General features: G+C 40.3%; 3 protein-coding genes across 3 annotated transcripts; 1 reads left to right on the forward strand and 2 right to left on the reverse strand.

The window, feature by feature from the left end:
• Positions 1-88: 88 nt before the first annotated feature.
• LOC146472597 (uncharacterized) lies at positions 89-6,519 on the reverse strand. Its single transcript, XM_085119345.1, has 6 exons — positions 5,894-6,519; positions 4,022-4,224; positions 3,097-3,297; positions 1,688-1,929; positions 1,329-1,507; positions 89-728 (listed from the first exon to the last, which is right to left on the reverse strand). Exons 1-6 carry the CDS (start codon positions 6,453-6,455, stop codon positions 364-366), a joined length of 1,752 nt encoding a protein of 583 aa, XP_084975471.1. The 5' UTR covers positions 6,456-6,519; the 3' UTR covers positions 89-363.
• A 3,098-nt stretch (positions 6,520-9,617) lies between these two features.
• On the reverse strand, positions 9,618-26,442 carry LOC146472598 (uncharacterized). The gene is made up of 6 exons (XM_085119380.1): positions 25,846-26,442; positions 23,570-23,775; positions 21,167-21,367; positions 12,581-12,825; positions 11,717-11,895; positions 9,618-11,335 (listed from the first exon to the last, which is right to left on the reverse strand). Exons 1-6 carry the CDS (start codon positions 26,420-26,422, stop codon positions 10,998-11,000), a joined length of 1,746 nt encoding a protein of 581 aa, XP_084975506.1. The 5' UTR covers positions 26,423-26,442; the 3' UTR covers positions 9,618-10,997.
• Positions 14,017-19,485, forward strand: LOC146472599 (uncharacterized). The gene is made up of 5 exons (XM_085119367.1): positions 14,017-14,453; positions 14,589-14,698; positions 16,156-17,594; positions 17,806-17,918; positions 18,251-19,485. The coding sequence occupies exons 1-5, from the start codon at positions 14,107-14,109 to the stop codon at positions 18,510-18,512; spliced, it is 2,271 nt and encodes a 756-aa protein (XP_084975493.1). The 5' UTR covers positions 14,017-14,106; the 3' UTR covers positions 18,513-19,485.
• Positions 26,443-26,762: the final 320 nt, after the last annotated feature.

The raw sequence follows: 26,762 nt of genomic DNA on the forward strand, positions 1-26,762 counted from the left end.
TGTGGCTGAGTGAGGTGGAGAAGTGGGGGGGGGGGGGGGGGGAAGGAGGCAGACGAGAAGCTAGCGCATCATTCAGCAAATAAAGAAGTCATAAGCACCATCATTTATTGTAAATTCACCCAATAAACACTGACATTTTAAAATAATCATTCTAACTTCGATTGACATGGCATTCATCTTGAGATTTCTTAGAAGTTCACCTTGCCTAAATGGGTCTCTAGCACAAGTCTACCATGAGTCATGTGACCGATCTAACTTGATGTTTCTTTGTAGATTACATTGAGAACATTACATTACAGTTTAACAATTTGAACTGAAATTTGATTAGTCGCAATTGTATGAAGGAAAATTTCCTTTCTCGATTTACACTTCCATCTGATTGTTTGGTTTTATCAACCAAACTTTATCTCTTACGACCTTGTCCTTATTACGCACCCACTCATAATACAGCGCCGAACTGTTAGCTACTAAGACCCTTCCATATCCATAGTCGTTCTCGTGATAACGAGACCAAGCCACATCGTAATAAGCTTCAGTGTCAATTCCGAACCCGGCCGAACCCACGACAATGTGTGTAGTGCCCAGTCCCTCCTCTTGGCACAGGTGCTTGTAGACTGCACATGTCCTTTCGTAACTATGGTAGTGTCCCCAGAAGGCAAGGTCCACTTTGTACTTGTGGAAAAGCTCCTCCAAGTAGTACTGCATGCCCAAGGAAACCACATAGTCACCTACCAGGAGAGACGAACGTACATGAGAACATGCTTTGTTTTTATAACGAGGTCAATGATTGGCACAATAAATGAAAGACAAGGAGCTAGGAAACAGCATAGCCCATAATTTTGCCTGACTTAGAGCTACTTTATAGGAGGCCAGTAGCTCCTAGAGAAAAGTGTACACTGAATTTTATAATTCCCGCGGGCTTTTAGCCTTTAAAAGCTCTACCACGTGTCTTTGAAAGATAAATCTGAGTAGCAGCTCCAATTTTTCCAGTTTTTGCTAAAACCGCAGAGGAAAGGTTGCACGTGCAATTTTCACTGCAGTTTGGGTTACGATAGCAAAACGTTGCTCCCGGAGGTATTTATTATTTAGCCCTTTCAAGTTTTCCAATTCAACCGCAGGAAAAAAGACTCGTAGGGACTGGGGACAAAGATGCAAATAGGACGGCTTTTGACCCGATGCGCATGCCTTAAATTACGAAGTGTCTTGACGTGTCATATCTCGTAGCTGAAACCTATGTATCTACTGTTCTGGAACAGGTAGGAGTTAGGGGTCTTGGAATGGTTTGAAACTCAAAATGTGAACTCTAAGTCAATTTGAAAGGTTCTTACCGAACTCTCGCTGGCTTGAATACATAGGCCGATGTCCTCCCAATACAACCCAGGGTGTTTTAGTGCGATCCACTTTTTTCAGGTCATTTTCTAACCACACGTACTGCCTGGAGCCTGGTCTGTAATCATGTTCCGTACTCATCATGATAAAATGGACGCTGCCGTAATCAAAACTGTACCTGTTAAGAAATACCAACGAGATTCTCATGAAAATATTTATATGCATTCAAACTTACGGTTGTGAGAAAAAAAAAGGCTGATGACTAAAATCATGCAAATGCCGAATTAAACAACGAGAAGAAGACTTGAAGAAGAAGAAGAAAAAGAAGAACAAGAAAAAAGGCACTTCATGAACTTACCACCAAAGAGCATTTCCATTGTCAGGCATGTGAAACCTGTGGTACATAGGCACTCCACACTCTCCCCCTGAGTCGTCGCCAAAGTTTCCCCACCAGGGATGCCACCCTTCACCTGGGGCACCACTAGGGTCTTTAGAGCCTCCTGAAAGATGGTCCTGCTCGTGATTGCCCATGCCCACCATATATGGCATCAGTGTTGCGAAAGGCTCGATGAGTTCGTGCCATTGATCCCAAATGTACGCCTGGGGTACAAACGACAAATGTGAAGTGAGGAACACATCAAGAATGAAGGTTTGAAGGTGCAAACCAACAATAAAATCACCAACGTGAAATGACTTGTGAATCCGGCACCCGGACAGGAGGGAGGGGGAGGGTACTTCAGTACATATAACAATTAGATAGTCTCGTACTCTGATCTCAGTCGGTTCGGGAATGACCGTGGGAGATCTGGGTACGAGATTCACAATTAGATTATGAGCTCGAGATTTCTGATGATCGTGATAGCTGATGAGGGCGCAGCCCGAATCAGCTATCATGCATAGAAATCGAGAGCGAATAATCTAATTGTTTTAGTATAAATCTACTAGTCGTTCAAAACTAAACAAGTAAATTATCTATATCCTCATCGCAGACACTTCGAAAACGCGACGAGGCGGCCGCCATTTTGTTGAAAACCGCTACTCACTATCTATCACAGAATAGATAGCGAGTAGCGTAGCCAATCAGAGGACGGCGTTCGTGATAGAACACTAGTAGATTTACACTAAAACCTAACAGGGTATGGTTTTTCTAGCCGTTTAGGTTTGAAATAGGGTATAGATTTTAGCCATTTTGGTCTGAAAGTCTGAAGACGGGTATGAATTATAGAGGCCAGGTCTGAAAATGGGTACCGAAAAAATTACATATTTCGGTCTGAAATAGGATCAGGGTTTGGAGAAAATGCGTCTTCTATTTGGCCTATTTTGGCGATCTGGATATAGACTTCACAGAGGGTGGAGTTTAAGTTGTTCTTGCTTCGGCTGAAACTTTTATAATGTTTTTCACATTTCGTGTGTGAACTTGAAACGTGTACCTTAGAAACTGGATAAAAGCAAACATTTGTGAGCGGCACCAGTTTTTGGTCTGTAACGCGCTCCTGAATATCCATAATTTTCCATCTCTAGATCACTATTGATAACCTCAAAACAAACTAAACTAGTTTTTGACTTAAAGAGTTGAGTTTCTGGAAATTAAGTTCCAAATCCTTTTCACTGTCATCAAATAAGGGGAAACTATTTTTGGTCGCAAGTGGAGCTCTACTAGCAAGAGAGAGACACTTAAGTTCCTTGAGAGCAATGGGGTGTTGCTCCTAATGTATGTAAAAGAGTTGGATTTTTAGAACTGATTGTTTCCGTCTTTGTTGTACTTACATATCCTCTAGCGTAGGATATGTCTCCCACATGGAACACAAATGACTTGCCATTCATGGCCTCTTCGATCATGTAGCTCGCTGTGTCATGCGCACCAGGGACAGCGGAGACTCCCATGTCACCATACACTACAAAACTGAACTGCTCATCAGGTCCGGTAGGGGGCTGGGTACGAAACTTGCGCGGTACATCGCTCATCATCTGAACAGCAAGAAAAAACAAACAACGAAAATTGAGGCATACATAATAAACTAGAAAAGATGGTCGGAGAAGTTGCTACACATGTGACTTCTTCAGTTGCTAATCAATCGATTCAAGCTTAATTTCAAATGTGATGGATAAATTAAAATATGAATCAAAGGATCGCGGCGACGCTTTAAGAAAAAGGTTTCGAAGTTTGCAAGTCAGGTTACGAGATTTTTCGATTCTGCTTCAATTGCAGGGTTTTCCTGGATTCAAAGAAGGACATCACGAGACTTTTGTAAAATAAATCTAGCAGCATGGAATTAAACAAACGCAAACTTTGAAATAGAGATGTGCTCAAATTTTCTGTTTGAGAAAAACGTGAAGAAATATAAATTTCTGCTTACCCTCATACCACTCCGCGGTGAGATACAAATAGTACTTTGCGTTACGTTACGTTGCGTTAAATCGAGTTACTTTCTCACTTCCTTAGTTTTGATCCCCCGAGATATATTTGTCGCATCTTTGTTTTTGTTTTTGTTTATTGTTTTTTACACATATTACTTTGAATATACGTCTTTTTGTCTGTACACAGAAAGATATTTTTACTTCCGAATGCTACAGTATGCTGGAGCTAAGAAACTGCCGGTATGTGTTTCTTCAGATCGTTAGTTTTTCACTTCTCGCTTGTTTCTCTTCCGCTCTGTCGGACATGTTTACACTGGTTAAATTAGCAACAAACCTTAGAAGATCCGTAGGTGTAAAAATATTGTGACGACGGAGTGAGATTCGTTAGTAGGACATCATGAATGTACCCGGGGCTCAGAAAGCCGTTAAGTGATGCGGGAGGACCACACATGTCGCTCTTGTTATAGGTCCTTGAGGTGCCTTTAGCTGTGAGGGGGACAGACGAATCTTTTCCATAACGTACAACTGGAATGTCATCTAAAAGTAAGGAAATTAAGAAATAACGTAGTTAATAAAAGGTAATGGTTATGAAGCCCGACAAACTTCTTTGTTACATGTTTTGTCAGCATTTTTGGCCTTGACCGCGCGCAAACCACAATAGATTTTGAATTGTGTTGGAGCAACTGGCCCATAGAACGTTTCTGGTGTTTAGAACGTTTCTGGTGTTAAGAAAATCAGCTGCAGTGTGAACATTAAAACAAACTCGGGATTGTGCATGGTCGCGGCTCTTCAACTTTGAACATGGCAAGGTTTCATAACCAGTCCCTCAATAAACTATGGAAATAACGGTTACTGAAAAGGATAGATAAACAGTGATAGACCTACAGTGAGTTACACACAGCTGAGTACAGTGTCCTTTGTGTGCCAGATCGGTGGAGAAAGATGAAGTCTTTCTCTATAGCATTCAGGCAGCTTTAATATTAAAATGTGAAGGGAAAACTTCTGATGTTTTAATATAGCTTTTAAATTTTAAGATTAAGCCCATATAGAAAGCAAATTTATTTGTAAAAAACCGTGTCACTAGTAGCACTAGTGAAGATAACTGGACCATACGGATATATGGGAAGGGACAGACAGACTGAAAGAGGAGTGAACATAAAGCCGAAACCACTAAGGCCATTGAAAGATTAACTGAATAATCAGACAAATACCTCATGGATGCCAGCCAAAATGAACAAACCACATGACCGAAAGCCAATCTAGCACCATAACCGAAAGATCAGCATAAGAAGCCAATTGCACGGTTGTAATTAGTTTGAAAATGGGCTATTAGTGTGTAGCACTCGCCGGTAAAAACGAACGAACGATGTGCCAGGAAAATACTTTTACCTGCAAAGTTTCCACAATTTCAAGTGTCAACAAAAATGCTGAAAATAGGATTCTTCGGACTTTGAAAGCTGCATGTAAATAAAAATCCTCCAGCAACATTTTCATAAGACCGTATTCTCAGAAGGTTGCCTAACTTAACTTCAAAAGATCGTTTTTAATACACTAAGCCGTCTTCCTTCCCGAGCGATTTGAAAATGCACCAAATCTCGTCAAAATTTAACGCCGGCTGTGACGCGATCACGGCATTTCACATTATGCCGGAATTCTCGAAAACGAAAAATCTTTGGAAAGTTTTATTGTTATTTCCGTAAATAGCTCTCCAAAGGGATTCTTTTGAAAAAATATGGGGAAATCCGAAATTTCAGTTTTGACGGCGCCAGTTCTCGATATTCTCAGTCACGGTCAGCCGCTCTTAACTTACAGACAATCAACCCGTGATTTGTTTGTGCTACGACCAAAATTCTGTGCGAAATATTAAGTTCCCAATTCCGTGCAAACTTGCGAAATCCCCCGTAACACTTTTTGGCAAACTTGGCCTTGGCAGAAAGGTAGCAATCGCTCCAGGGAACATACAACGCGTGATAATTCCCTAGGCCAGTAGATGACAGACACACCGGAAAAAACAGATCTCACCTAGGCCTGGATCTCACCTGAGAATCACGAGACGAGCTATTTATACCAAATATGGGGATTCTTCTCCCCCACCGGCCGGTTTTACCCTGACCGGAGGAAACAAGTTTGCGTGTGTACGTGCGTGCGAAGTAGAAAATAATGCATACCGTCGAAAACGAACTAAACAAAAAATAAAAGTCTTTACCTGTCCCTGATACCCACATTACTCTCATCTGTGTTGGGTCGCCTGTGAGAGCTATGTGCCCTTGTAAGGGAGCATAAATCCCTCCCTTGAACTTCAGTAAGTTGCTGGTAGCCAGGTGAATATAGGGCTTTTGATAGTATCGAAACTCACAGCTTGTCCTCAAATTGTACACCACGACTTGAATCCAACCGTACCCTGAGGCATACGTTGATGACTCAGTAGCGTAAATATAGTCGAGATAATGGCTGGAGATATCGTCTTTTGGGCAGTAAAAAGCAATAAAGTCCGTTTTGTTTGGCTTAGGTATTCCACTCCAAGAAACATTCACGGTTGCTCCGTTTTCCACCAAGCTTGGACTGACTTTCAAAGTGGCGTCCGCAGTGAAATATTTTCGAGTTGGATGCATGAAGTTTATACGGTTCCGTTGGTCTCGGACATCCAGCATAAACCCATCAGAGTCGATCCGTTTGAAATACGTTGGAACTGGATGACCCCTCTTTGCTTCAGCGCTTGAAAAGCTAAGAAGCAAACAAGAAACCACGACAGCCCAACAATTCACCATGTTTCACCTCTTGGTTGAGGAATGCACGCTAGCAGTACTAGACCAGCAGGGACAAGCACCTTTTTATGCATGTCTAACTCAAAGTAACGCAATCTTGATAGCGAGAAAAATCTATCTAATGTAATTTTTGCCAAGTCATTGCACGCAGTGTAAAGAAATAAAAGCTGGTTCTTGTCAAATTCCTTCTAAAAGGTTTTCACAACGAAAGCAACGAACTGAACTTTATAATTAAAACCGGGAGAATTTCTCAAATCTTCACAAGGAAGTAGAACCGGGGGGGGGGGGGGGTAGGTACTCCCATATATGGGCTAGAAAGGTATTTGCCGCCCGATAGAGTGTCTCGATCCCTAAATAGGGTATCATTTTTGCACGTGTTGGCATTGTGTTCCCGGTGTGATCCTTATAGGTTACGTAACTTGTATCAGCTTAAATTCAAGTGCGAGAATGGCGGTTTCGCGCCAAACTTTTATCCGCGCAGAAGCAATTCTCCCAGCTCCGCAGGTAGCATAACACTGTTACAGCAGTGAACAAATTTCTCTGAAAGATTTTCCATGGTTATGATGGCATATTTTTAAACTATGCTTGCTCTAGTATTCTATGCTGGGTCTATCCTTGATGCTTAACTTCAGATGTTACAAGGACGAAATAAAGCGGCTCACAACATTATTAAATTCTTAAGGCCGATTATTTAAACGCGAGGCTAGACAGCGTTTTTGAAGGTCGTCGTCTAACCCATGTTTGAACCGTGCCAAGACCGCGTCTAAACACCGACTAAGGAACAATAAGGAGTTAGACCTGCTCACAGGTAGGTTTAACCGCTGTCTAATAGCAATTTCATGGCCAGCCATTTCAGTTTGAGATGGACCGACTACTGCGCTACAGACAGTAAAGAGAGCAGCGAATCGACATAATATAACATTAACGACAAATTCGGCGCCTTAGAATAGAATATGATAGCGAAGATTTACGATTGCGCTTTCGTTTCAGAAAGGACTAGGTCCCTCTTCTGCGTCATCACCAAAGACCCACTCTAGCGAAACCGAAACTGTTATGACGTTCGCAGCTAATTTTACGCATTGATTTGGGGAAGCAGGAACTTGTCCTTCACCATTTTTTTTTTTTTTTGGGAGTCACGACGTTGCCAATCGTGTTCTTTCTAACATTGAATCTGATTCGTGTCCCGTTTGATTCCATTTCGATTTTGGGAGTTAAATTTGTTCAGAATTTCTTTCCAAGCCTTTGCCTTCTTCGTCAATGTACCTTTTATTTTCCACAGGCTGAAAATGCTCTTCACGGCAATTCCGCCAGCAACAACAAAACGTTTTTCTTCTTCGCTAGAATTGGATGCCCTCGTGAGACATTGTTTAGCCATATTTTAAACGACGTTTAACCGTTATCTATCGAGACAACGTCGAAACCGCGAACTAGCCGTAAACAAAAGCTAACTTAGACTTCGTTTAAATAATCGGCCCTTAGTTTTTGTTTTTCCCTTAAATAGGGTGTCATTGTTCGGGTTTGGGCCTTAAAGGGAGCTCTGCTCTGCTCTTAAAGGGAGCCAGCTCTGCTGAATACTCCATCGTGTTTAAATAAAGTGCTAAGTTCAGTTCAGTTCAGTTCAGGGTTCCAGTTTAAGCGCATGTGCATGAATCTAAATGCTTTATTTCTCTTTCTTATCAACTTTATGACCTTAAAAATCCCACTCACATGTACTTCAGTAATCACATTCTATAATAGGTCTTATCACAGTTTTCGACGCCATATTGACGCAAACAGGCTTGAAAGCAGTGTTTGTATGGAAATCCGATGTCGAATAATTCTCATAAAACATCGCTTCTAAAAAATTCATGAATTGGAAACTTTTGGCACTAGGAAAACGGTTTTCGACGCCATATTGACGCAAACAGGCTTGAAAGCAGTGTTTGTATGGAAATCCGATGTCGAATAATTCTCATAAAACATAATTCTCATAAAACATCGCTTCTAAAAAATTCATGAATTGGAAACTTTTGGCACTAGGAAAAGGAGTTTAAGAAAAAAATTGGAGGGATGTAGCTGTGCCAGAAAGCATCCAGTCGTGTTTTGAACTTTCCATACATTTGTCTGTAAAGCGAAACAGCCGTGACTGCTACTAAAAATAGTTCGCGGGAAAAAAATACAGGGAAATGTATGGAAAGTTCAAAACACGACTGGATGCTTTCTGGCACAGCTACATCCCTCCAATTTTTTTTTCTTAAACTCCTTTTCCTAGTGCCAAAAGTTTCCAATTCATGAATTTTTCAGAAGCGATGTTTTATGAAAATTATTTGACATCGGATTTCCATACAAACACTGTTATTTCAAGCCTGTTTGCCTACTCATCAAAATGGCGTCGAAAACCGTGATAAGGCCTATTAGTCCAAGCAAAATGACTGATGACCAAAATTCACAGAAAATGCTAGTGGATTGTTCTCATATTGTCGATATTGAATATAACGTTGACCCGTAGGATTTATTCCACGGTTGATGTGTTTACAGTTATTTGCATGCGAAATAACGCAATGATATGAAAAAATTACCACCCAAGTTACCGGTTACCTATTCCCTTCCGAATGGTTAAAAAACAACGAATTGAATTAAACAGGCTTAGGTCATAGCGCGCGAGCAAAGGCGAAAAAGTATTTTCAGTTGATTCATGGACGTGCGCAGAACCGTGAACCCCTCCCTTTAAACAGGGTATCAATTTTCGCTTGTCTCATCCTAAACAGGGTCAGGGCGGCACACACCTATCCCAAATTTATGGGAGTACTCAATCCCCCCCCCCCCCCCCCTGGAGTAGAACCTGTTGCGCTGTGTCAATGAGATCTTTCAGTACTTTCCAACGCACATCGCTCTTCGAGATAACAATACCGTCCAGACCAACAAGCCTGCAGAACAGGCATTATTGCACACACTGGCATTACAATGTACTGATAGAATATTGCGTCACATGAAGTAGGGGGCCTCCTCCCCAGACATCCTTTGGCTCGTCACGTCACGCACTCCTCCCCTCGTCACGTCATGCACTCCTCCCTACGAGGGGGGGAGTGTGTGACGTGACGAGCCATAGGACGTTTGGGTAGGAAGCAAATGAAGTAGGGGACCATTATCATTAGTTCTAATTGTAATGCAACAGTAAAGGATGGCTACAACATACAAATAAAGTTTAATACATTACACTACAAATATAAATTGTTACAAAAATTCATCTGCAAAGATCATTTTCAAGATATCCCCAACGTGTATCTATGAACACCTGCGAGAAGACTCCAGCCTCAACGTTTTCTAAATCGTTACGTTTAGACAGTTGTTGATGGGCGTATAGGAGCCTTCAGTTAACAAGGCCTTTCAGACTAAACATCGTTGGAGTAACTGTTCTAATTCTACACACGGGTGGTGGAATATTGCATCAAATGGAGGAAGAGATTCGTTTTAATTGCAATGCAACAACTGACGACAGCTACAAGTAACATGCAAATAATTTAAGTTAACGCCCATTTAAACGGGTTCAACGTTTGCCTAACATTCATTCAACAAAAGTTGAGAGGATGTTGGGCAAATGTTGGACAAATGTTGAACAAAGTGTTTATACGGTTTAAAAACCATTCAACATTTTCGAGAGCAAAGGAAAAGTTGAATCGATGTTGATTGAAAGTTTAAACCAATATATAAATACATGTAACTACAAAAAAGTCATCTACAGAGATCATCAACAAGATATCCCCTGATTGTTTCTATGAACACCTACAAATGTAAATAAATTATACGTTTATATATATGTTTGAGAACTGTTGATAGGTGTCCAGTTTAAGATGGAATACTATTATTTCTACGACAGTTCCACTATTGTCAACAGGGAGCCATTACTTCGATGAAGATCAACACAGAAATTTGTTGTAGACCCCCTAAATGCTTCTTGTGTCCGTCCTGCTGTCCCGTTTGAGCAATAATTAAAACTAATGCCGCCATTTTGATCTAGAAACAAGAAACTATCGGTAACTGTTCAGTACGCGACTGAAAGGTCCGAAGAATTTCCAAAAAGTGCCAGACATCTTCAATTTTTTAACCGCGAATAACTTAAATCAAAGTGGCCGCCGTTTGAGTAAAACTTGAACATCTGAGACATCCCTGTGAAACTATTGTTGATTTTTTTTTTTTAATTCACAGCTACAGTGAACTCTTCCGTGCGGACACCTCGCTTTTACGAAGTAGAACACTCCGTTATCACGGATAGAGGTTGAAGTACCGGCAGATAAGAATTACGGCTTAAAACAACACTCACTATTGTGGACTCAGTTTACGGAAACCAAATCGTGGTTCCGAAGGAGCCATAGGGGGAGAAATTTTAACTAATTTAATTTTGCCTGTGTCATTACCGAATAATGCATCATTCTCATAATTCAATTTTGCTGTCAGCTTAGTTAAGGTTATGTTGTAGTGAGAGACAATTGTTTCAATCTTCGTTGGTTTGGATTCACTTGTTGCAGTGTCCCAATTAAAAAACCTTTCCAATCAAGAAAAGAACCTTCACTTTGTCAACCACACTTCGTCCTTGACTTGCCCGCTGGTATTCTCGATCCATTCCCAGTGAAGTGTCGAACGATTAACATGAGTTAACCTGCCATATCCATAGTTATTTTCATGGTATAAGGACCAGCTCACGGGGAAGTAATCTTCCGTGTCCACATTCTTCCCAGCTGTGCCCACTACAATATGCACAGGTGCCCCAGGGGTGCAGTGTCCCAACTGCACAGGGCAGGTTCGCTCATAGCTGTGATAATGCGCCCAGAAGGCCAAGTCAACCTTGTATTCAAGGAGCAGTAACTCAAATGCCTTTTGCATTCCAAGTGAGATGATGTAGTCGTCTGAAAAGGTAAGCAAACCTTGTACAAGCCATGAAAAACCATGCAACACAGTTTGCTAAAATGATACAGTTCAACCAAGACATACCGAAGCTTGTGGTGTTCCCACGGATAATTTTTGTTTAAATCGGATCTCCCCCCTCTCCAATATCTCTCAAAATTCCAATTTGGCTTTATACTTCCTTTAGAAATTTTGACTTTTGAGCACCCCCTCCCCCTCGAAATTTTCAACTACATTCTGTAGTGGGGGGGAAGGGAAAGGATATTTCTGGAACCATAAATTTAATTAAAGATGTGTATAAATTCAAGAACAAACCGTAAGCGAGCCTTAATTAGAGTCAATTAAAACAACTGAAGTTGCGGTGCAAGTGTAGTGTGACTCACCATACTGTATTTGACTTGCATACATGGCTCTATGACCTGCGATCACCACCCAGGGGGTGAGGGAGCGGTTGACATTCTTAAGGTCTTGCTCCATCCATTCATACTGAGGGGACCCCTGAGTAAAGTTATGTTCTGAGCTCATCATCATAAAGTGAACACTGCCGTAATCAAAGCTGTACCTGATGAAGAAATAAGTCGTGCACTAATCAAGATTCAGCCATAACTGAAAGCTCGCACTACAGGCTGCCTATGTGGCCAGAGCTTGAACACAATTTAATCAGGAAGGTCATAACTGAGAAGCTCATGCTATGGGTTGCCTACATGGGAAGAACTAATTTTTAGCATTCTATATTCCAAGTTTAGGCTCTTGTCTCATACACTGTAGCTGGGATTGACTTACAGGTAAACCTTACAAAGCACTCTGACTGTCCTGCTGGGCAGCTAGTTGCTGTAAGAAACAACAAGGCCCACAAAGTTCTGTACAACAGGAAATAGCTAAAGATGGTGCAGAGCTGGAGAAAGCTGATGTTTGAGATATTGTACATGCAAATACAGTTCATTTCACAGAATCAACAAGAAAATAGTGCAACCTGACCAAAGACAGTTCCACATGCTTCACTTCTTCACTTTTTTGTGTCAACATTAGCTTACAATCCGTTCAGTATACTGTATACCAAGTATTTTGTCTTACTCAGTTCTGATTGATCACATTTGAGTACCCAATACTTAACATTGTTTGTTCAGCTTTTAAGTTTGCAATGCAAATTAAAAATAAAAGTTTGCTGGCTGAGCTAAATAAAGTTATCATAATATGTCACAAGTGAGCACTGCACGGATGAACTGATGAATAGTTTAAATACTCACCACCACACAGCATTTCCGTTATCAGGCATGTGAAAACGATAATACATCGGGACCCCACATTCACCACCAGAATCGGTCCCAAAACCTGGGGCCCACCATGGATGGTAACCCTCCCCAGGGGCTCCACTGGGGTCTTTGGATCCCCCTGACTTGTGGTCCTGTTCATGATTCCCAATGCCCACCATATAGGGTAAAATAGTGGCATAAGGTTCGATCACTGCAAACCACTGTTCCCAAATGTAGGCCTACAATGCCAAGAGAATCACGGCAGAGGTACAAAAATAAAATTAAGATACAGCATGTACATGTACAGTGTGAGATATCAAAATCCACAAAAGAAATTCATGGAATGGTTGCCTAATCTTTTTGCTGCACACAATGCAAAGAAATCTGTTTGGGGGAGCAGGGATGATGCAGTGCTGAGAGCATTCACCTCCCACCAATTGTGGCCCAGGTTTGATTCCCGTACTTGGTGTCATATGTGGGTTGTGTTTGTTGTTGGTTCTAGTCCTATAATGCTCCGATAGGTCTTTCTCCGGGTACTCCAGTTTACCCCTGTCCTCAAAACCAACACTTCTAAATTCCTATTGGATCTGGAAAGTGTCCCCAATTAGTGCTCTGTGCTAAATACATTGACACTTAAAATAACGTGATTTATTTTTGTTGTTATTTAATTTCACCATGATGAGGCTCCAAGAAGTGGTTTCGTTGGTACTTAAGGTGGTACCGGAGGCTAAAATCGGCAAATTTTGTATAAATTTGTGGATAAAATATTTACTGTAGGATTTGTTGAAATGACCTGAAATTTTCGCATGAAATATATCATTATATATGTAATTCGGATTTTTTATTTTTATTTCGATTAGTTTCATGGAATTCGTGGAATGTGAAGAATTAAGGGGTGTGGTCAAAAACTATATTTTGCAGTAAATGTTCTCTAAATTCTCACCAATTTAATATTACTCAAAATGAAGAAACATGTGCATAAAGATCACAATAATAAAGATTTTCAGCGCAGTCCGCCAAAAAATATTTAATTGTGACAATTTTATCCCCCAAAACTGAAAAAATGTTTATGTCTTAATTCCTCGCCTTGTCGTTTGAAAACTTTTTGGCGGACTAAGGCGGACTACGCTGTAAATTTTCGTCGTCGTATATTCTTTGGCTCTGCCGAGTTTCGTTTCAAAATAATAAATATTCTTGGAGATAATGCTGTTGCAGTAGGATGACATTATGTAGCTGCGCCGATTAATTAGCGAAAAGGAGCAAAATCTTTCGTAGAATTCGTCTGAAAACCAAATTTTGCTTTCGTTGCTTTGGTCGCCATCTTGTGTAAGCCAGTTATACTTGGCTACAGCGGTTAAACGCAAAAGAGGTCGATAAAAATGGTCATGACGTCTTGCTATTTTTCCCGCGAAACCAATCAGAACTCGAGACCATAAACATTGACACCTTTCCCTGGCAACGGCACCTATATTCCTGCGGTGTCGAATGATTCACGCACGCACGCTGCGCCTTCGCTAGAGATGGACAAACAACATGAGAGTAGAGGTTTAGGCGAAGGTTCTAGGCTCTCTTTCGACTTGGAGAAATTAAAATCGCTAGGCTGGGAAGTAAAAAGAAGAGAATCTAGGTCGTCCGGAACCACGAAGGTAAATTTCAGTTACAAAACGCCAGACGGAAAAACCCTGAAATCGGCAAAAGATGTGGAAAAGTTCCTACGAGAAACCGGAGTGTTTTTTCAAGTTGCCGTGGAATCAGAAGAAAGAATTCCAGAAGCAAGTTCATCTGCAGTTTCTTCCGTTTGTGAAGATCCGGATTTTCAGCCTCCTAATGCCAAGGTTCTGAAAAAATCTACATCTAATAATAAGCGGTAGGTGTATTGAAGTTCTTCCATCTATCGCGATTTCTCTGCGAACATTATAGCAGATTATAGACTCGCTATGGTTCCCCACTCAATGAAGACTTTACTTGAGTTGCTTCTAATAATTTTACATTTTCCCCACAGAATAGCTGTTCAAGAGGGTATCTTTGTGGGAATGACATCGAGCATCGTTATGCTTGTTGAAGATTTCAACCGATACTTTTGTTGTCCGTCAAACAATCGAACCTGCAAAGGTGAGTGTTCAATATTCTTTGTTTTTGTTTTAATTTCGAGATGTTTGGTTGCCAGAAATGTGGTCCATGATACCGAAGGAAAGTAGTTGCCTGTAAAATGTCCATAGCAATATGGCAGAAAAGTCCTGTGACGACCAAATTGTTTGCATCTGTTATGCTCCAATTTCTATCTATAAAGTTACCGACGCCTAAAGCTACGTAGCATATTGTGCCGAAATGTGTGACTTTTTAATATTCGGCTGAGGCTACATATCAGTTTTTGCCAAGTCCATTTATTTATGTGTTTGTATTAAAGCAAGTAACAAGCGAATACTCTTTACTACTTTCCTTTTGCCAACCAGGAGAAGTGGATGTGTTCGCCTTGTAGCAGTTACCCCAGGCCTATCCTCACTCTTCTTCCATTTAAAAATAACTATTTAGCTGGGCCCAGTTGTTCAAAAGCTGTATGATTTTATCCAGTAGATAACACTATCCAAGGTGTAAAATCTACTTCAAGTTAAAAAATGCATTTACAAAGGTTTTGTTACATTCCTATAATAAATATTATTATTCACATTACCTACTTATTGACTGAGTGAGAGGGCAGGACATATTTTTCCCGGTGTGCACCCTGACCAAGGGCCAAATATTTTCCCAACCGACCTGACCTAAACTCAGTCAATAAGCATTTTATCATATGACCTCATTTAAGAAAAAAATAAGACTTTCTGGCTGTTGGAAAAAAAAGTTTGTTTCAACTCTCATCCCACAGGGCCGGACGGCTTTTTCCAGCCCTTTTACATCATCGCAAATGGCCCTCGCATGGTAACCTAATGAATACTTTTGCAATAAGTGCACTTGTGGTACCATATAGGTCATATGAAAAAGTGTGTATATTCATTCTAATTCACTGGATACAGTTATCTAGCCTTGAAAAACTGGGACTTGGTCAGGGCTTTTTTTGTGTGGTATAGTTCAACAGAAATGGATCTTCATAAGTTTGGCGCACAAGGTATTAAAGGGGAAGTATCATGGGGTTTTTGATATCTTTTGTTAAAAATGATGAAACAAGACCTTCAATCAGCTGCCAAATAATTCTAGAATGACGAGAGGAACGAAATCAACTCAATTCTTGAAAGAAACAAATTTTGGAAACAAAAATGCGAGAACTTGAAAAACATTAGCCTAATATTTTTCAAGTTTCAATCCAGACCGGCCAGTTTTATTGCACTGGGGTGATAATTTTTAAAAAAACTTGACAATTATTTCGTTGTTTCTGCTGACAGTCAAACATTTTTGGGTTTTGAAATGACAGCAAATTCTCGTGATACTTGCCCTTTAAACCCTTTTTGGTTTTGTGATATCAAGAGTGATGAGGTCAAGGTAAGAGTACAGCTTCGGCTGATAACTCTTACCGAGTATCTCAAAAGCAAAATGTAATTATATAATATTAAGACCTTGCTTATAATTTGCATTAGGAAAACTTGTCCTTGTGGCCAGTGAAAAGAAAGGACTTGGTGGAGCCATGAAGTTCCTGTTTAGCTGCAATGGCTGTTGGCAGGAATCCATACATTACCAGAGTAGCCAGCTTGCCCTAGAGTCACGACGTCATCTGGTGTCCTTAGCCCTATCCTTAGCTTTTTTTATAAGTGGCCATGGGTACGCATCATATAGAAAAACCTTAGGAAGGGGTTTGGGCTTGGGCATTTTATCTGATAAGCCATTTCTAGAAGTTATCGATCTTGCTTTCCCTCACATCAAGGAAATCCTTGATGAGATGTGTGAGGAGGAAAAGGAACACATGAAAGCCCTTCCACCGACTCAGTTGGGGAGTTGGTCTCGAGGAGTAACAACATGTGATGGGTGTTGGCAGATCAGGGGCCATTTTAGTCAAAACTGTACATTTGTTATAAAAAATTATTTGACAGGGGGTCTCCTTTACTATGGGCATTTATCAATGAGAGGGGCAGATACAATTTGTAATGAAGAGTTATGGGAGGGTACATCAAAGGCTGCAGAGGGACATTTGGCACAGGTTTTGTGGGCAAAAACAAAAGAAGAAGGGTTCAACGTTGAGGTTAATTGGCAGGATGCTGACTCATCGTCAGCAAAAGGATTTCGTTATGCATATTCAAATGAGCAAGAATCGAGGATCATGTTGTGTGGGGGGCATGTAGGGAGGGCTCATGGGAAGAAGCTCTTGGATCTTCAGACCAAAAGTTCTTTTAGTAGGGCATTTATTGACAGGCATAAGAAGGATCACCCCCATATGGACAAACTGAAGTGTTGCTGTTCTGGGAAGAAGCATACATATGTCGCCACACGAAACAAGCCTGCGTGTGGTTGCATAAGCCCAGCTTTCATCCAAAGTGCAAAGCGCAACCATTATTGTGCTTTAGTTCAGGCTGGACAAGATCCAGATAAATACAGGGATACAATGTTGTGCTTGGGGAAGTACCATTCCCGAGACATACACGAATGGGAGGGTGGTTGCTGCCAATTTCATCCTTTAAAGAAGTGTAGCTGCAAGAAATGTCAAATTGATGAAGAGGGGTTTTGTGAGGAGTTAAAGTGCCCTGGGGAAACTTATCATTCTGCCCATGTCTTAAAGTGTGAGTTTCATGCTCTGTGTTATGAAATAGAATGTTCTGCTAGGGCCTCTGAGGCAGAAAAGGTGATTGATCCTGGGTTGGGAAAGGGCCACTCTAACCTGCCAGAATCAACATTTAGTGTCCTTACTAAGTTTAGGGCTAAGGACGTGAATCTTCACCAGAAGCACTACTCTGCTTCAACAAATTTGGGCCTCATTCAGGCAAGCATGACGTGGTGTTTTAAGAAGAAAGGACCCAACTACCACTGGATCGTGGATTTATATTCCAGATTGGGATTGCCATTACTTGATGGCATCCAAGAAATGGTACGTCTCCTTATTCGTTTACATGCTTTAAATTTAAATTGAATATGTGTAATAGATTTATATGAATATGCAAAAGTTAACATTACCAGACCCCTTCTCCTCTTCACATACAGACAATTAATTCTATTTTAGAGGAAAACATTTTCCCCTTGCCTTAGTGAAATCCACCAGCAAAAACTGTAGCTAATTATCTTTGAATATCTCTCTGCAGTGTATGCATGATAATGAAGAAAGAATGAAACGACTTGAAAGAAAGAGGAGTGAAGAGGGAAAAAAGAAGCGGGTTCAGTTGAAAATCAACAGGACTGAGGAGCAAGCACTAAGGTACAGGGAGAACCATTTGAACTATACATTTGATCTAAGAAGGTTATTGGCAACTAAACAATTGGTCAAGTAAATGCCTCTATTATTCCCTTGCTAAATTGGAGGGAATGTGGTAAACTTAAATTCTTTTGTTTCCCCAATTTGAGGGAGTATTCTCTTTCTAAGTTTGTCAAATGTTTGATTACAAGCAACCTTTCTTCCCCAACAAGACTAATTCATGATCCTGATCTTCTCAAGGCTCAACTGGCTTAGTCTAAATAATTTATTGTGTAGTAACTGAAACATAATACATCTTTCTTTTGGCTGAAGTACATTTGTGGTTTTTATTCCAGAAAGAAGTATGTAAAGAACTGTCAAATAAGACATACATATGGTAATGAAGATGAAGATGATGCATGTACTGAAGAGGATGCCCTGCTACTGACAGAATCAGCTATTGCTGATGGAACTGCAAGACCTCCTCCAGCGTTAGCACCAGTACCTGTGCCTGAAGGAGCTACCCTGGAAGTAGGAGGAAAGTCCTGTAAATGGTGTGGCAGCAGAACACATTCCAGAAAGAGTCACAGAGACTGCCCCTTTAACAAGAATGTGTAGTGGCCATCATTATAAACTGACGTGTTATTATCAAATAATTTTTATTGCAAAGGAATGCTGCATTATGCCATCCTAGACCCCCCCCCCCCCCCCTCCACCAATAAATGTTTCTGAGCCAGTAATAAGTTACTTATGCATGTAAATACTAGCAGTGAAAATAGATGCTAGTTTTTCGATTTCTTTACCATAGGGGAATACCAAAAAAAATAATGAGGTACTGCATGATTTGATGCAAGGTGTATTTTTCAGTACTTGTCTGTCTAAATATCAGGCAATTGATTTGCCTACACATTTTTTTTGCTCAGGGTTGTGAAAGCAAACAATAATAGAATAACACAAATGGCTTTCACTAACATCTTTTTTATTGTATGCCATATTCTGAATATTACAGTTTGTTGTGATCAGCTCTTTCTTATTGGTTCACAAGTTGTGTCATGGTTTGAAATCATCCAGATAAATAAAATGCAGATAAAGTTTCTAATAATTGTAATAGTATTAGTAAGACTTGCTTTAGATCAATGTTAGCTAAAATTTGCGTTTTGGTTGTTTAAAAAGTTGGTGAAGGAAAAACTAAGAAACAGACAAACACTTTTTGCACAGGTTTTAAGCTTTTTCACTCCCAAACTATGTGAAAGTAGCAAATCAAGAAAATTTATGTTTCAGAGTAGTAACAATGTCAGTACCATGTTATATAGGTCCTGTTCAAAAACGTTTCTTCTAGAAGTAAGCGATTGTCATCCGAGACAAATAACTCTTCTATGTTGCCTGTCTCCATAAATGACTTTGGGAGTGAAAGGGCATTTATGTATATATTGTATAACAATAAATTAATGTAAATAGTTGATTTGGACTCAGGTAAAAAAGAAAAATATATTTTTAAGTTGCTTTGTAAATAGATACATTTTTTTACATGACTATTTTTCCCTTGATCACAAATCATTAATTATTATAATAAAACATCACTAAATTGTTACATTCTAATTATCATTACTTTGCCTTGCTTCCAGGCCATTTGGATTGGTACAAGTCACTGATAGTGACATGGTACACCTGGTTGAAAAAAAGATGCAGAAAATATGGTTGGAAAAAAGATTATAAAAAAAAAGAACTTTCACTACTACTCGTCACACATACCCATGAAAGACTATTACAGAGGGAAAAATCAGTATAAAAAAACTTACTGCAGATCCTTTTGGGTCTGGGTAGTCAGCCAGCTCCCCACCAATAGCTTCTCGCACTGCCGCCTTGAGGCAAGGTGGATAGACATAGGTGGGGAGTGTCTTTCCTCTAAATTCCCCTTTCCCTATGCTGTTTCCAAACTGTAGAAAAAAACAAGAAGACAATATTTTGGAAGGGTTTACAAGACATTAGGATTCTAGTATAATTTTTCCAGATCAGAGAAATAGGTTCCAGGACTGATCAGAAAAAAATGTCTTCACGTTACTCAGTTCTGCTTGTTGAATTCGCAGGGCGTATGTAGGGGGGTCCTGGGGTGCCTGAAAACCCCTTCCACCCCCCCCCCCCCTCTGTCAGAGTCAACGACCTACAAACCATATTATTCAGGCGGCGAAAAACGCACGGATCTGAAGAATCAACATGCATAAATCTTTTCCAGTGCTGAATACTCCATCTCGCCACATGAATACTAGCGCGCTTAGAACAGTTATACAAGGCTTGTCCCTCCCCAACGCTCAATGCCCATTCGAAAAATTGTCACTTTTTAAAACAAAGCGTGGATGTCGACATGACAATCTGGCAAGTACCCTGGGTGCGACACATTGTGACCCCCCCACCACCACCACTTTTCAAAAATCCTAGGTACGCGCCTGTTTGGTAAATAATTTTTTTTTTGACCACGTGTTATTGAAGCATGTTCGCATAAAAAATCTTATGGCGGTGTATTCAACAAAGCAATCGTTTCCTTCAAAATTATGCAGTAATTTACAATAGTAAAGAGATAATTTGACGATACTTACCCACAATATGCCAAAAATACGGCGAAAAAGCCGATGCCTGCAATCTTCGCGGCTTTCACCTGGCTTTGGCTTGGCGCGCCGTAAAACGTCCGCTAAACCAGGCGGTGTTCCATCAAATCTATGTCAAAAATTGCGAGCATTTTCTATTAAACCGAAGCTTAAAAAGGAATTCAATTTGAAGAAAGAAATCAGAAACTCTCACATACCCGTTCTGACGAAATGCTTCGTCGAGTCTTGCAATGACTTCCTCCATACTCTAGTCGGCTGTCTCGCGAGAAAGAGGGATTTGATATCCGAGAACCGTGGTTTATTTAACCATCAAAGGGTGTATTGAGTTTCATAACAATGATCTACTTGTTGACATGTCTGTCAGCAAAATAATCTTTAGGGATTTCTACATCCGCCCGAAACCACATACAGCGCAGCATGTTGCCTTTATTTTTCGCGCGAAAGGGCCCTTAGATACAAAACTTTCGTCGTTTATATCTCGGAAACGCGCTGCTACCCAGACTTTAAATTTAGCATGCAGGCTTATTTTGTTATATTCTGCGAGGCCGCAAAAAATTAACACAATCTGAGACACTAAGGTTAGCCTCCGGTACCACCTTAACAGAAAACACTTCATGGATCTGATCATTTCTATAATAAAAGCTGAGCAAGTGGGATTGATCAACTTACATAGCCTCTAGCATATGATATATCACCATTGTGCAAGACAAATGCTGCAGCTCCACTGTCGGCTTCCTTTTTTGCATAGTCAGCTGTTTTATATGCCCGTGGTACAGGTGACACACCCATGTCTCCATACACCAGGGCTGTAAACTGATCTTCTGAGCCCACCAGTGGTGCAGTGGTGAAATGGTGAACAGGACTCGTTGCCTGAAAGGAAAAGCATTAACAACTCAAAAACTGTAAAATCTAGAACATGTCAAATATATTACAATGGTTTACAAGCAATTGCAAAAAGAGTTGATACACTTTCTGATAGTGGGTACATTTTAGACACTTATCATTGTATTGCTTGTTTATCCCCCCTAACCCCCCCCCCCCCCCCCATCAATGTTGAACAAAATTCGCAAATATGACATTCAACCAAGCATTTAAGCCTCAACATTGAAAGGGGGAGGGGGGTATTCAGTGTATTACATTGTTCATTGCCTTTTTAGAGTATGTTATTTGCAGGAAATACGAAAAATGCTGAGAGTGTCTCAACCTTTTTGCTTGTAACAAAAGAAAGCAGCCAATTAATGTGTCTCCACTTGAAACTTGCAGACCATGTACACCAAAATTCTAAGCACTTAACTAGTGCTGGCATGCATCTGCTGAAAAAGTGGACATGTCACATGAAAACATTTCCCAACTTCTTCCTTGGTACCAAACATGACATGCCTGCCTCGAAGTTACTCTGACTGGCACTCAAAGTGAGTTTGTTACTTTATTTTGAATAAAATTGTTTACACTTAATTAATACAAAATTAATCTTTCAGTGTTCCAACCGTTGGAACACATCAGTTAACTGCAAATGCATAGGACACCTGCTGAGCAAATTAATTTCTGGTCAACAATCACGGGCATACCTGCCTTTACGCAAAATAAACAAGGCACAGCAAAATTTCCCATTTTACGGTTTGCAATAGATGAAAAGGAAAATTCATTTCTGATATCTGTTGCAGAATAATGGGCCTGGGCAATTGTTTTGACTATCTGTTTCAGTCAGGAAATTATTTAGTAAGACTATTACTCCTTGTTGTTTAAAAAATTCATAGTTAGATAACGAATGAGAAAAAATCACCATAATTGGAGAAAGTATCCACAGGCTATTGTATTTGTACCAACAGTAGCTCTTACTTCACAAAAAACCTTCAAGATTCCACTAAGAAATTGCCTCAAAATGAGTAAATAATGGAAACGTACCACAAGGGGGAATTGGATGTTCATTTCAAATCTTGGTTGCGTGATAAAAATGTGCTAAAAAATTGAATTTCCTACCAAAGATTATATCTTTTTCTCTTTGTACATTCTTTGTACTTTCCATAAATCTTTATCATCATTCTCAACCTTTTATCACACTTCACAGTTGATTATACACAAATAAAATGTTGCCTCTTTCAGCTAAGTATCAGGCTGACTTTGTGTAACTGAAACTTTAGAAACTGATGAAAGTACGAGGCCACAGGCTGAGTACCTTTATGGTTTCATCCACCTGACTAGAGTACAGCATCATGGTTGGCTACTGAGAATATAAATAATTAGTATATACCACACAAGTGAATAGTGCCTTTCACGCGCACTGATTGGCTAGCTCGGAGGTGATTAGCCAAGTACTATTCACCTCCGAGCAACCGAAGAGAAACAAGATGGCTTCCCGTTTCGCCACGGTCACTAAAGAGGAATTTATTTAGATAAACGAGACAGCTCTTACAAAAAATACAAAAATGGCAACAAAGTTTAGTTTGACGGTATTAAATGGTAAGTTGTTCAATCTTTCCAACCTCATATTCTAAGGTGGAAAATGAATCGAAACTACATGCAATGCCTTGTTTACGAAAACTGCCAAGCACTATAATTACAATGTAGACAATGAAACATCTAATGTTTTGGAGCATGGTTTCAAAATCAAGACGAATTTCACACAACAATTAAAGAAATGACACCTTAGCAACTAAACAAGTGTCTCAAAAAGTTTTAATTGTTCACTAGAGAGCGAGACCGGGAACTTTCTACAACAAGAAATGGCTTACCACGCAGCGCACAAGATTTTAAAATTTTCCACCATTTGTTGGAATACTGTCAAAAATAAAGGAATTTTGGCCCGCAAATTATTCAGCTTGTGTGGTATATACTAAAACAATTATTCACCTTAGTGTCGGTGAAAGTGGTGGATATTTACCTCGCCGCTTCGCGGCTCGGTAAATATCCACCACTATTCACCTCCACTTCGGTGAATAATTGTTAACTAATGAGTTTGAGAAGTTTGGCTACCAATCAAACTATGTTTTATACCAACTAATGGTTGTGTCCAAGCTTACACACAACCACCAGTCATAACATCCATCATTACCAAAAGCCTTCCAAACTTACCTTTTTTGAACCATAGAAATAATAATATCGTGTTGCTGGCTTTAAGTTTGTCAACAAAACATCATGAATAAAGCCAGGATCAACAAATGTTGAACCATTAGCTGGTAAAGCACACATGTCATCAGCTGTGTAAGTCTTGCTGATATTTCCTGTCACAACAGTCCAATCCGTTGGGCTAGTTCCATACCGAACAATGCCAGTCTCATCTGGAATTGAAACATTTCGGTGAGCAGTGAAAGGGAAATTAAGCACAACTCAAAGTGCTTAAGTAAGAGATCTCTTTGCAATTATTTCAGAAGATGTGTTCCTTCTTTCCAGTTATTGCAAACAAGTCTTCAAAAGCTCCCAGAGGTGTATGTTTTAACTTTTGTTGTTGTGCAAATCAGTTTGCTAGATGCCTCTGACTAAAATGACTGGGAGCAGATGGTTTTGTTATTAATGTTTCAGAACTTTGTGCAAGTTAAACAAGACCACTGCTACCACTGATATTAAAATTAATTCCAATTTTTTTAGGCATGCAGCCCCAATTTCTTTTTTTCAATTTTTTCAGAAACCACACCTCAATTTTAGTGGCTCTCAAAACATCTGACATTGTTGATCATCATGTTACATGTACTGCAGGTTTTTCTGCAGCAGCTACTGAAAGGACAAACTAGAGGGAACTTCATTCTTTAGCTCTGTACAGCATTATGAATACTTTTTCATGGCCATAAGGTAATGACTATAGCAGTGGTGATAGGGTATTATTCTTTCCCTTTCCCTATTCCTCCTCTCCTCTCTTTTTTTCAAATTATGTCGTGCCAGAAAATATCTGTACTGCAGAGAAGATAATTTGTTCTTAGGCCTCCTACTGCTCTTCCAACTCCAATTTTGTTTCGTACTTTTGTTTCATCTGTTTGGTCTTGCCCCCCCCCCCCCCCCCCATCCCCCTCCCTCAAATCCCATGCAATGTCCCTTCCCTTCCATGGGGGCAGTGGAGGGGGGAGGGATATTTTCTAGAAGTACACCTTTTCATTTTGTTGTTTTGTTTTTGTTTAAATGTTTAGTTTTCCTTCTTTCATACTGGAAGGAAGCCATCCATTAGTTGCTTTTAGTTGCTTTTTTTTTTTTATGAACCCAGACAGGGCAGATTCAGCATGTTATCCCTAAGTCCTCTAGCTCCCTCAGTTCTCCTCCCACCTCCCCTCCCCTGGCTCTCCCCCAAGCCCTAAGACTTAGCTCCAAGTCATTCATTTTTTCAACAAGACTGTATGTGATGAGAAATTATGTTTCAATGATGATCTTGGATGAAAATTATGCTAGGATTTCATCAGGAGGAAGCTTGTATGAAAATTGTCAAATTCAAATGACCAAGTGTGTGAAAAGTTTTTGAACAAGCTTGTGTCACCTGCATCAAACCAATTCTACCCAACATTTTCAAAAGGATGAGCACACATCGTTTTAATCAATAATTTATCTGAATGGGCTTCTTGTGTATGCATGTGTTTTGTTGTGTTGTTTTGTGGATAATTGACACCACTGGTGATTTTTACCTGTGACATCAAAATTTCTGCATTGACATGCTGCAGGCAAACAAAAGTGGTGCATTCCTCTGACTTGCATTCATGAATCTGTCAACATCAATCCTCCAAGCCCCCTCCCCCAACCCTCTACCCCAATCCCATAATTGGGGCTTTTTTTTAATTATATTATCCATCCCGGGGGTCAGGCATCAGTCTACCTCAGGGCATTTGACAGCCTTGTGATTTCATCTCACAGCAGTCAGTCACGTCCTTTCAATGATAAGTCCAAAGTAAGTTAAACTTACTGTATCTCAGACTTAGTTTGGCCTAAATTATCATTCATCACAATGAAGGTAAGCCCAGCAATGAAGAATTCAACTCCTTTTTAAACGGGGATGCACAATCTGCGAGCCAGCGAGGCATGCGAGGCAGACATGCGAGGCACTCAGGTTAGCCTGAAAAACACTTCGGTTAGCCAAAAAAGCACTCCGGTTAGCCTAAAAAGCACTCAGGTTAGCTTACATAGCTCCCCAGTTAGCTTAACGGTTAGCATTTATGTTGGGGGTTGTTCATGCCTCGCATGCCTTGCATGTTTTTTTCATGTCCCTCATGTCTGCCTCGCATGCCTCTCATGCCTCGCTGGCTCGCATATTGGATACACTCTTTTTGAATGCTACCATGGGGCATTTGAACAGTTCGTTTTTCCCCACCATGGTGTATTTGCCGGTTTGTTTTCAAAGGATGCATAATAATTATTCCAGACGTCTCACTTACTTGAACCGGAAACCCACATAACTCTCATTTCCGTTGGGTTCCCAGTGAGTGCTAGATGCCCTTGTAAAGGAGTTTCTGCTCCTCCTTTAAAAGTCAAAACGTCGCTTTTAGCAACAAGCAATGTGTAATTATCGTTTCTGTAATATCCAAACTGGCATTCCTTTCTCAAATTCCACAGACGAACGTCAAACTCGCCATAACCTTTGTCGTAAGTGTCTACACTACTAACTTGGACGAAATCCAGATAATGGTCAGGATCTGCGTTTGGAGGACAGTATAGAATCACTACATCTTTAGAATTTGGTGAAGAAACTCCAGACCACGCAACGTTCACTGTTTGGCCATTGTCTATTCCTGAAGAAGGTGAAACTTTCAAAACTGCTCCGGTATCAAGTGCAGTTAGTTTCGGGGAAAAGTTCAACTTCAGCCTGTTTGCAGGATTTTTAGCGTCCACGATGGTTCCATTAGGATGTACACGGCCAAAATACGTTGGGACAGGATGGTCATGCTTGCAATTTATGCTAGCAAACCACAGGAACTGCAACCAAACAGCTAAGTTCACTCTTATCGTCGCCATTTTGAAGAGATAGTCATATGACTTCCCAATCTCGTTCCCAGAGCCCTTGGACAAGGGTAACGAGGGCTCTGGAAACCAGATTTATGACTTCCGCCTGCGGGTCTGCTGGTCACGTGACGCCGGTTGCGACGTTTGGAAGTTTTTTCTTTTTTTTTTTTTTATAAAAGTTCTTTCATTTCAAACAACGATTTTGCAACCGAGTTTTGCCAAACTTCGATGATTTCCTCAATTAATATTAATATTAATATAATTTTAGCACGCGCGGTGTGATTGGTCAAGTTAGCGGGCCGTATTTCCCTAATTTCCTTTCCCGGGCGCCCGATTAACCTCGTTTTCTCGG

This window comes from Pavona decussata, unplaced genomic scaffold (assembly GCF_977016875.1).
Source record: "Pavona decussata unplaced genomic scaffold, jaPavDecu1.1 SCAFFOLD_98, whole genome shotgun sequence".
Lineage (NCBI taxonomy): Eukaryota > Metazoa > Cnidaria > Anthozoa > Scleractinia > Agariciidae > Pavona > Pavona decussata.

Excerpts from the sequence above, each read along its gene's own strand:
- LOC146472597 (XM_085119345.1), bottom strand. The coding sequence starts at position 6,455 with ATGGTGAATTGTTGGGCTGTCGTGGTTTCTTGTTTGCTTCTTAGCTTT. Across the intron at positions 3,298-4,021 it reads ACACCTACGGATCTTCTAAG|ATGATGAGCGATGTACCGCG; the intron begins GTTTGTTGCTAA and ends CTTGCTGTTCAG. Across the intron at positions 729-1,328 it reads TTCAAGCCAGCGAGAGTTCG|GTGACTATGTGGTTTCCTTG; the intron begins GTAAGAACCTTT and ends CTCTCCTGGTAG.
- LOC146472599 (XM_085119367.1), top strand. The coding sequence starts at position 14,107 with ATGGACAAACAACATGAGAGTAGAGGTTTAGGCGAAGGTTCTAGGCTC. Across the intron at positions 17,595-17,805 it reads TTGATGGCATCCAAGAAATG|TGTATGCATGATAATGAAGA; the intron begins GTACGTCTCCTT and ends ATCTCTCTGCAG. Across the intron at positions 17,919-18,250 it reads ACTGAGGAGCAAGCACTAAG|AAAGAAGTATGTAAAGAACT; the intron begins GTACAGGGAGAA and ends TTTTTATTCCAG.
- LOC146472598 (XM_085119380.1), bottom strand. The coding sequence starts at position 26,422 with ATGGCGACGATAAGAGTGAACTTAGCTGTTTGGTTGCAGTTCCTGTGG. Across the intron at positions 23,776-25,845 it reads TATGTGGGTTTCCGGTTCAA|ATGAGACTGGCATTGTTCGG; the intron begins GTAAGTGAGACG and ends TTTCAATTCCAG. Across the intron at positions 11,896-12,580 it reads AACGGAAATGCTGTGTGGTG|GTACAGCTTTGATTACGGCA; the intron begins GTGAGTATTTAA and ends TTTCTTCATCAG.